Raw genomic sequence first — 11,271 nt, forward strand, 5'->3', positions numbered from 1 at the left:
GATGACCCGACTGAAAACTGTTGGATTGTATACCTGGATTATTGAGCGTGGACTTTTTTGGTTTAGTGTTTATTTTAATCAGTGTTTGTGTTTGAGTCAAAACAATGAGACGATTTTTCAATGTGAGGACGGAACCGAAGAGTCGGAACCTCTCAGACGGAGCAGAGGATCATGAAGGAGAAAAACGGTCCGAGTCAAACAGTGAGGACTTTGCTGATGAAGAGGGTGACCATGATTTGTTTTAGAAGAGGAAGAGAGCACCAAGCCCCACTGGGAAATCTGCCTCTGTAGAGGAGGGGGTCCAGAACCACTCTGACTGGGCCAACAGAACCAAGCATCAGATCTGAGCTCTGGAGAACAGAGGAGGATGTGGATTTTGATCCAGAGTGTGTACTAATGGAGGAAAATACACTTTTTAAAATTATCTTAAAATAAATGTTTTGTCAATAAAAATAAAAAACTGGTGTAGAGTTCAGGCTGAGAGAGCTCTAAAAGACTGACTAGTTTTTTTTGTGGAACAAATATTTAAAACTGGTATTTTTAAGCAGTTACATGAATAATAATAAAGTTAAAGGGTTAATTCTGTCTTATTCAAACGCACACAATATGATGCTTTTGATGTCGATCAGAGTTTATGATCTTGTCTGTAGTTACAGAAAACAAAGTGAAGTTTTTGAGCTGCAGCTGGGACTGCTGCGAGATAATAAAGATCAATTCACTGTAAAATAATTCTTTAGATTCTTTAAAAAAAGTTATCTCGCTCTACAAAATTGATTGACAGCTGCTGATGATGATTACGACTTCATAACTCTTGTCATGTCTGTGATGCAGGTAAGACTTTTCCATCAGTGATCGGTGTTTAAACAGCCAACATTTTCACTGCACAGAACATTACGACTTGATGTCGGGAAATGATTCCAGCCTCCACCTCTGAGCCGTTATCCTCCTACTCGCAAAGTTATTGAGAAGTCTGCTCGAGTCAGGAGGGAAATATATTCTCAGCTCAGCCACAGTATAAAAATACAACTAAAACATTCATTACCCTTGACTGACAATTCTCTAACATCTGGCTTGTCACTTAGGACCAGTTTGCCTTGGGAGACCCTGACAGGAGCAATTACAACTGCCCCCAACAGCAGAGCTCCTCGGATCATTCAGGTGCACAAACTCCTCCACCACAATCAGGCTGTGGTTCGAGGAGGAGTAAAGTTAGTGAGGAGTACTGGAGTGCGTTTTCATTGTATTCAAGCTCTTCAAGCCCATCGGGTCCAATCTTCTGACAACGTGACAATAAAGCTCTGTGGTTTTTCAGCAGAGACAGATTTAAGAAGATTAAGTTTAGAAACGAATCTCTTGAAAAGTGTGTAGATCTCCTGCAGCCTTTTCTGCACGAGTGTTAAAAGACGATCAGTTCAGGAAGACGAGGAACAAAGTTACAGCTGATTTGGTCAAATCTTGTAAATTAAATTCATAATTAGTGCTTTACTGCAAAACATCCTCCTCTTCTTTGGGCTTTTTCCTCTTCAGACGTTGCCACGTCGAGTCATCCTCCTCCATCTCACTCTGTCCTCTGTCCTCACTCCAACCATCTCCATGTCCTCTCTAACTTTATCCATGTATCTCCTCTTTGTCTGTTTCCTGGCAGCTGCATTTCTAACATCCTTCTACTAGTATACCCACTGTCCCTCATCTGGACTTGTCCAGACCATCCCAGTCTGTCCTCATGAGTCAGCCAAACCACTGTTTCTTAAATAATTTCTGACATTTTTCATGGGAGGAAGATTTTACATTTTTATTTGTAGTGAAATAAACCTTCAGCTCACAGCTGTAATTCTCTGACTGAGGAGCTTTTCAGCAGCAGCCTGAGGATTAAATCTGCCTTTAAATAAAAATAAAATAAAAGATTAGGACAGAGAGCAGACTTTCAGGTCCTCTGTGTTCATCGATGTCCTCGCTGGAAGTCGTCTCAGGACTCCGACTGTAAACACCTCGCTCTCTTTGCTCGCTCTCGTTTCCCTGACATTTTCCTTTCATGCCCTATTTAGCCTCCATGTATACATCTATTTTTATTTTTTTTTAACATTACAGCCATACAGCCAGGGCTTTTATCCCGACTAACATAGTGTACAGTGAAAGCAGCAGTTGTGTTTTATTAATGGAGACTTATTGTCTGTGTGCTGATGGCTGCAGTGTGGAGTTATGTAATAAATGCAACGCTTCATCGATGAAAGATTCAGTTCCTATTTATCATATTTTAAAATTAGATCAACATTAGAAAGAGAGCATTTGTCTCTCTGATAACAGAAGCCCATTTATCTAAAAAAAAAAACACACAAAAAACTATAAAACCAATGTGTGATTAATTCCCAGAGGACAAGTTAAAGAGCTGGGTGTGTACCTCCTTCTTTTATGAAGTTAATAAATCAGCCTGACAGACGGACAGGAGCTCTGATGAGCTGTGAACCAGTGAGAAACGCTGAACTGTATTTTCCGCAGCTCTGAAGGGAATTTAACTCAGAGGAGCTACTGTAACGTTGTGAAGAGGAACTCTGAGCCTGAGACCAGTGGAAGCTCATCATTAACAGACACGTTTGTTGGCACCTTTTCACAGTGTTTAATAAAACATGGCCGACGTGACGGGAGCCAAAAAGACCCAGTTTGTCTCATCAGTCCCACAAACGTTGGTTCTTGTCGACACACTTTTTGCTGATTTTCTTTTCTGTCAATAGTGGAACCTCATTGTGATTGAAAATGTGACAGATGACGTTCAGCTTGAAAGGTTTGGATTGTCTATCAACCGCATTCCTCATCTGATCATCTTGGGGTCGCATTTCCTCTTGCGTCCACATCCTGGCAGATTGGCTACAGTCCCATGGACCTTTTTGATTAGTCGTGTCAGCTGTGGTCGGAGGAGCATGAAGCTGATTAGAGTTGATCTACATGGACATCTCTAATCTTCTGCCTCAGCTCCTCAGACAGCTCTTTGGTTTCTCCGCTCCGTGGTCAGTGTGCTGAACACAACCATAGCAGAACGCCCAGGAGCTGTTTGTTTCCTTTCAACCGGCTGAAGACGAGCAAGAAGGCTTCTGTGATGAAGCTCCAACACTTCGTTTGAAACATGAGTTTAAAACAGAGACTTGTCTTTTCAAGGGAATTCTGTCCAAACTGTTTGAGCCTATCTCTGTAAAACAAAACAAAAAAACAGTTTTTTGTTTACTCTATGACATAACACGGCATTCAGATATAAATGTGTTTTTAACTGAATGAATAAATGAGACAAGAAATGGGTTTTAATGAGCTGTAAGGGTGTCAACAGATTTGATTCAGAATGCTTAAATTGAATTGTAATTAAAAAAAAAACACAAACAGATCCCATTTAAAATACTAACTCTAGACATATTCGTTGTTTTTGAAGGATTTGCATCATAAAAGTCAAACTTTAGATATTTCTTTCCCCAATCATGGGACAAAAACTTTAATAGCCACTCAGATAATCTAACCAGTGTTGTGGCTTTCACCACAGTCGTGTTCAAGACAGCTGAGACGGTCACCTTAGTTCAAAAGATTTATTTGACAAAGGGTTACAAGTATTCAGAGAACATATAATCAAAATAACGATGTATGCATACAGGAGCATTTACCGAACCAACCTGATCAGATGAGTTCTCCCAAGCAATGCTCACCCCCCACCTGTTGTTTCTGGTTTTTATCAAAGTTTGAGAAACCATTAGTGAAAAGGCCAGACTTCAGGGGTATCTGAGGCAGGCTTGAAACACAAGAGTCAGGGTGGCTTCTGGGTAATACCAGATGGCTAGGCCTCAGACTGACGAAGCCTCTTGGATGAGGGGCGAAACGTTTATTTTTTAACAAAAAAACGAAGTCCAGATGACATGATTCAACCTTTTTTGTTTTTTGAGAAGGCTAGTTTTCTGATTGGTTTAGACCCTAGGTTGTTATGGATACGGTGCTCTTCTGCTCTGTCAAGGACATTAATGTCCACATTCCACAGATAAGAAGTTTTATGGCTCACTGAAATCGGTTCTTTGTTTGGTTCTGTTTGTTTCAGTTTAACTTGATTATACCTTATTGATACCAAATGATTTGTGTTAAAATTGTTTCTTTCTAGGGATAATTAATAACTATTAATTATTAACTAACTCATGTTTATGTGTTCTTAATTGATCAATCTTATTATAATTGTGTTTCAGTTCAGTTGAAGCCACCCTGCCCCCATCTTGCTTAGTCTAACATCTGGTAATATTCTCTTGTAATTTACTGTGAAGATTAAACCTGTGTCCTCTCATCTAAACTGAAACCTGTGTCAAACAATGATTAAAACGACTAAACGTTAATTCTTATTAACGGAAGGACCTGAGGGTTTTAGTTAGTCTACCTGTAATCTATCATACAAATGTTTGTTCAGTTAACAGAAGGAAGACTCTTCTCTCCTGAGTAGTCAATATCTTACCTGCTCCCTGGCTTGTTTTGATTGCTTGTAATATATCAAATGTGAACTTGTAAAATTATCCTTAGCTAATGTGAGATTATATTTAAAGGTAAAATAGTTAGAAAAGTAAACATTTTCTATAAATATAGTTCAACTCTTGAAGAAAGACACGCACACACTTTGTATACCATGACATTTGAATGCTTGATAGGAAATATAAAAAAGTATAAAAATATGAAATCCAACACCAGGTAGAGTCAGGTCCTCTGGACAGATTCTTCTTTGTCGAAACGTTTCTTTTTTTTATCCAAAAGACTTCTTCAGTCGAGGAGCTGCAACAAACTCAGTCTTATAAGCAGCATCTTATCATGGTGGATCAACTGGTGGATCAACCAGTGTGGTGTTGACATCCAGAACTAGCTGTTCACATGCAAAAGGAGGACCATCAGCCTAACGACAGACTGTTGGTGTCCTGATGACCTCTTGCTATTCACAGAGGGCTGAGTGATGCTAGCAATAACAGCTTTGTAAGAAGGTGACAGTTGAACATGGAGATCCCCACCCCTGTTTAACGATGGACAAGTTCTCTTCACAACGATGACTTCCTTTACTCCTCCCTGTCCTTTTGCATGTGAACAGCTCGTTCTGGCTGTCAACAACAAACTGGTTGATCCACCATGAGAAGGTGCTGCTTATAAGACTGAGTTTGTTGCAGCTCCTCAGACTGAAGACGTCTTTAAGATAAAAGATTAAACGTTTCAACAAAGTAGAATCTGTCCAGAGGACCTGACTTTACCTGGTTGGAGTCATCGACCTGGATTATTGAGCAGCATCAGGACACTCAAATAATCCTGCATCTGAATTTATTTTGTTGTGTTTTAAAGCAGTTTTTAGTCCAGAGAAATGTTTGAAACCTGGTCTAATGAGCAGAATGACAACCAAGGTCAGGATAAAGTCCCCATGGACTACATGATGTCTGTGGATGACGAGTAGGGAGCAGGTGGAAGAGAGACTGGAGAGGTGCAGAGGGTTGAAATTTTAAAGAAAAACAAAATAGGCATGTGAAGATCTAGAAAATGTGAAAGGAGCACAGCTCCGCCCACCAAACGACACGATGGAGTCACGGACTGTGTAAAAACATGATCCAATGATGAACAGCCTCAGTAAGACTCAGGCTTTGGGTTGAAGGCCACAAAAAAATTTAACTTTATCTGAACGAGAGCAAAGTGCTGCTGACTTTAGTTTGTTTATTAGATTTGTTTTAAAATAAACAAAACAGATGTTTAATACTTTTAAAGTTCCAGAAGTACAGAAAATTTTACCAAAGCTGGGTGGAAAAACCACAGCAGGACAACAAAACTGTACCGAACTCAAGTAGGAAAAAGTTCAAGTTAAGTTTATTGCCATTCACATCACATGTGAACATGAGGTGGAATTAAATTGTGTACTCAGAGTCCCAGTTACACCCAAAAATAGCAAAAATATAAAGTGTAAAAAGAAACATTATTGTATTTTCCAGCGTACACGTTGCACCGCCGTGTAAGTCACGTCAGTCCAAAAATGTCTAATAAAGTGCAAAAAACATAAATAAGTTGCTTCACTGTATAAGTTACATCTGTTACGTGTCACCGCTAACAACCTGGAAATGTGGGCCGGTGTTGTGCCAAAAATCGATTGGCTGCCAAATGGCGGCCTCGGGAGCGTGCACAGGAGGTCTTTAACAAGAATTTAGCAAGATAACAACCTAAAAACTTTTTTTTTTTGCTCGACATTATAGTAAAGGTGTGTCTCAGTTGAACTTTTCCTTAATAAATGCACTTTAATGGTCAAATCAGCTGCATTTTGCCGGGCGGTGAAATGCAGCTGATTTGACGCAGGAGTTCTGGAGCGAGAAGAACGTAACTTTGTATGGCAAGCCAAGTGTCTCATTAATAGACACTTTTACCTATTAATGAGACGCTTGGCTTACCGTATATGTTGAGGACCCTCTAGTGGCTGAAAATGGTAGTGTTCAATATTTTCCATGTCAAAATGAATGAAATCGTCAGATCTCAGTCAAACATTTGGTTATAAATATGGAAAAAAAAACACAAATACGTTGATTCACTGTATAAGTTACAGGCGTGCTAATTTATGCAAAAAAGTGTGACTTATACAGTGAAATTTATGGTTTATAAGAAGATATACACTAAGATGAACGCTAAACGGTACGCTAAAAGATTTAAAATATAAGCAAAACACTTATTAATGTAAAACAATACAGCGTATCAACAGCAGCAGCAGAAAAATAAATATAATTTACTTTATATCCACATTTTACCTGGGAGGGGTGGGGGACACAGATATTATAAAGTGAGTTGGAGAGCATCCCTCAGAGGTGTTTGGTCTAAAAACTGAACTTAATTAATGGTTTACAAAGACGTTTGCCTTCCACAGACTCAGGATACCAAAAGTTTCATTTGTAGAGATCATCGCAGCTGCTGGTGTTTCTGGCAGCAGAGTGAACGGCTCTTTTCTCTGGAGCTCCATGTCTTTAATAATGAATGCAGAGAAACAGAAGGTCCTATCAAAACTAATGTCTCGCTGCTGGTTTTACCCTCTCAGAACAGCAGGACGGTGGCTGCGACAGAGTTTAGACGGAAAGATGAATTGCTATTTAAATCCAGGCCTACATGCTTGTTTTGCAGCCATCAGGCTGTATGAAAATGTTTTTTATTTCTTAGACTGGAATTAGTAAGAAGTGGAGTTTACCTCCTAATAAACAGAGGTGATATGAAGATTTTCTTCATGAAGATCTACCAGAGAGATGAGGATGACTTTCCTATAGATGGAAACTAATGAGATGTTCTGATATTTTGTTATTTTACTTACAGAAGAACTTAAAGGGTCTCCCTGCAGAAATCAATTCAAACGTTAAAAAGTTCATCCTGAATGGAGCAGTTTGAACGAGTTTACTCCCAGATATGTTTGGAAATTCTGAAACGTGGGTCCACACTCACTGTAAACAAAGCATTCAGCGGAATTAGCTGAAAACCACCTGGAAGCTCGAGTCACATGACCGGGCCGTGGGCCGTGAAGGTAAACGTGTATCAGACGAGCGTAAAGTCTTCTCGAAGACATTTAGGTGGAAATATGAGTGAATCTGCTGCTAAATGTGAAATAAAAAAATAAAATAAGAACGAGTGAGACGGCTGACAAGAATAAACATCGACTGATCTCAGCTGTTGAACACACGACTTGCCGGACCTGTAAGTTTTCAGACACTTCGGCTGTTTCCGTAGGTAAACAAAAAAAAAAAACGTTCGAAGGAAACGGTGACTACGAGAAGGAGCTGATCAAAGGACCGTGCAGAAGTAATGACTTTCAGAGTTCAGGTCCAGTCTTCTGGACTTTACAACGAGTGCCTTTAACCGCTAAAACATGACCAAACTTGTTTTTAACTAAAAATAATGTTTTCAAGTTCAGCAGTAAATAAATTTTGTCCATGTCTTGTTTTTTTTTTGACACGACACTTGCACTGAATAACGAATCGGTGAGTTAAAAGCAGCCGAACGTGACCGGCTCTTATTTTACTTCCTGTGAGTCTGTTGGCGTTCTGCTCATCGCTGACAGAGCAGTGTGCTAATCTGCGCATTTTTACTAACAGTACAGGTGTGTGCATGCGTGATGAACTTCTCCCACCATTCGTCTGTCTCCCCCTCGATACATTTCCAACCTGAGCTCACCCCTTGATTGATCCCCTCCATCCCACAGCCCTGTCGCCATGACAACACTGCGGCTGTAGTCTGATCGACGACTTCACTCGTCCTCCCCGCCTTCTTCCTATTTATTACCCGTCTTTATCCCTCACTTTAGTCCCCATTCATCTTTTTAGGACTCTTCCTTTCTTCTCGTTTTATTTGTTCTTCCAAACTTTCTGTTTCCTGTCTACCTGCTGTCTCTTCTAATCTCCGTGTCTCCACCTCTTTACAACTAAAAAAACAGTTCGGGCTGCTTTAGATCCTGTTCACACCAATGTTTCGTGCTGCTGCTCAGACCACTCTTCCTCTGAATAATCTGCCTCGTTCTGTTGACATAATCCCAGATTACGCTTCGTTCACCCTCTTACTGTGTGCACCTTTTGATTTTTTTAATTAATTAATATTTTCTAAGGTTTTACAACGTCCCCGCTCGAGTCGGTGGGCCTCGTGGCACCGAAGCGCTTAAGTTTCCGTCACAGGAATCAAACTGAAGGCCCATGGGCCAGATATGACCCTGGTTTTATGTGAAGAGCTACGTTTTTTTAATGATGTGTCTGTAATTAGTGTCCAGCAGTCACATCCCAACAAGAGCCAGGCTTCAGGCTGGAGGACGTGTGGTGTCAGTGGGTTGACACATCAGGCATTCAGTGTGTGTACAGTCGCAAACAGAATCTGTATTGAGTCGAGATAAATCCAATTTCAAAAAGAAAACCTCGTCTGAACATCATCCATGCTGGAGGGCTGAGTCCCTCAGTCTGACTTTAACAGTCAGGGCTTTATTTACTGGAGGTTTTCTGCTCCTGGCTATATTAAATTAACATAAAGTCACAGATAAAGATGTTTTTTAACGTTTTACGTGCACGTGTTCTCATCAGTTTTCAGCCGTTTCACTCGAGCATCTTTAGTTTGAACCCTGCGGCGGATCAGAGGGACGTCAGGAGCTCCGAGGGACTTTGTGTGGACATTTTTCTGTTGTTTCTCCGGCAGAACGGTTCTGCGGCCTGTGCGTTTCCTGATGCCTCAGTGACGAGCAAACAAGGAGGATGAACATGTTTCCAAACCAGAAACCCTCTGAGCTCTTTCAGCTTCTGCATGAGCAGCCAGGTTGATCCGCAGGGAAGTCAGAGATTTGAAGAGACGAGCTCGATTAACGATGGAAGTCTCTGACGTGAACAGAACAGCTGGTTTCCACAACACATTTGAAAAGACTGGAAACTGGTTCGTTTTTAGCTTCAAAAGTGTTTGTGTCTTGTGTCGGAGACGGAAGCATGTCCAGTTGTTCGGTCGTGTCCATCGTTGTCACGCAGACCAGACACAAACAGCACCAGGTTTTTCTTCTAACTGAACTCTTATTTTGAAAAGCCGGCAGATGTGTTTTAAAGAATTTATGAACCGTTTCTTTAAATTGGTTTTGTCATTTATTTTACATGTGATGACTCCCTGAAGAGTTTGTTTGTTTGTTTGTAATTTAATCCGCTCTTTATTCAACACAGCCTGTTTTACTTTCGGACGTACTGGAATATGAAAACCACCACAGTTCGTTTGTTGGCACGTCTATGAATGAAAACGTGTGCACAGCTTGTGAACAGAAATAAAAACGTTTTATTATTTTTGTCATGTTTTTAAAAAAAAAACAGGAAACACTTTATACATGTATAAAAACCAGGTACAAACGACACACTCTAAACAAACACAACTAAATAAAAACATGATGAAAAAGGAAAAAGTGTCAGAAAGGAAAAGCTATAAATATAAAATATTCATAAGTTTTCTACAGTAAACATGATTTTTATAAAAGGCCCAGCTTTCCCCTCGTGTTGAGAAATGTTTTCTCGTGATGCTGTGAGCTCACCCTCAGAGGACGAGTTGAGGATGACTCTCAGCTGCTACCACACCTAGCTGTAGCTCAGTGTCCGTCAGACTGACTTGTTTGTAGTCGTTTAAACTTTATGAAACGTTTTAAAGTCAACACACGTTTTACTTTCTTTGTATCTCAGTCTAGTTTAAGTCAAACTAAAATAAAAGGTCAAAGTTCATGAATGTGAAGATCTTTTCCTGTGATTTGTTTCCAGGTGAGCTCAGCTCAACTGCGTCTCCCGTTTGCGTCTCTGCCTGATCTCATCATCCTCTTCCTCGCCGTGGGAATGAACGCCACCATGTCTCTCTGTACCCACGTCTTCCTCCTCCTCTTCCTCCTCCTCCTCCCGCTGCCCCCCTGCCAGCCGGAGTCCCAGCGCAGCAGGCCCAGCTTTGCTCCGGACCTGAGGACGGCCCTGCCCTCCACGCTGCCTTCGACCTTTGCTCCTGCCTCGTCTAACAGCACGCCGGCTAACGGCAGCGTGACGTGTGAGGAGGTGGCGACCTGCAGTCCGGGCATCCTGCTGCCCGTCTGGAAGCCTGACCGCCCCGGGCTCGGGTACCAGGTGACCCGAGCTGTGATCTACTTCGTGTCCCTCATGTACATGTTCCTGGGAGTGTCCATCATCGCAGATCGCTTCATGGCCTCCATAGAGGTCATCACGTCACAGGTAAGACTGGAGCAGGTTCACTGGTTTTGGCACGTTTGTCCCAGGTCACGGAGTGAAGAGGGGGAACTGGAAGTACCCTCCATCTGTCCGTGCATCTGTCTGTCCATCTGTCCGTCCATCAGTCCATCTGTCTGTCCATCTGTTCATCTGTCCGTGCATCTGTCTGTCCTTCTGTCCGTCCATCAGTCCATCTGTCTGTCCATCTGTCTGTCCATCTGTCTGTCCATCTGTCTGTCTGTCCGTCCATCAGTTCATCTGTCCGTCCATCTGACCATCTGTCTGTCCATCTGTCCGTCCATCAGTCCATCTGTCTGTCCATCTGTCCATCCATCAGTCCATCTGTCCATCCAGCTGTCTGTCCATCTGTCTTTCCATCAGTCCATCTGTCCTTCTGTCGGTCTATCAGTCCATCTGTCTGTCCATCAGTCCATCTGTCCGTCCATCTGTCAATCTGTCCATCTATCTGTCCATCTGTCCATCCATCTGTCCATCCATCTGTCCATCCATCAGTCCATCTGTCCGTCCATCTGTCCATCCATCAGTCCATCTGTCAATC

The 11,271-nt window shown here is 41.6% G+C and overlaps 1 protein-coding gene across 1 annotated transcript in view; it reads left to right on the forward strand.

The window, feature by feature from the left end:
• slc8a2b (solute carrier family 8 member 2b) overlaps nt 1-11,271 on the forward strand; it is a 156,396-nt gene that overhangs the window by 7,113 nt on the left and 138,012 nt on the right. Inside the window, exon 2 of the mRNA XM_037677693.1 lies at nt 10,260-10,715. Within this exon, the coding sequence (XP_037533621.1) occupies nt 10,332-10,715 (384 nt within the window). The 5' untranslated portion in view covers nt 10,260-10,331. The remainder of the gene's footprint in view (nt 1-10,259; nt 10,716-11,271) is intronic.

Source organism: Nematolebias whitei, chromosome 6, assembly GCF_014905685.2.
Source record: "Nematolebias whitei isolate Nwh7 chromosome 6, NemWhi1, whole genome shotgun sequence".
Taxonomy (NCBI): domain Eukaryota; kingdom Metazoa; phylum Chordata; class Actinopteri; order Cyprinodontiformes; family Rivulidae; genus Nematolebias; species Nematolebias whitei.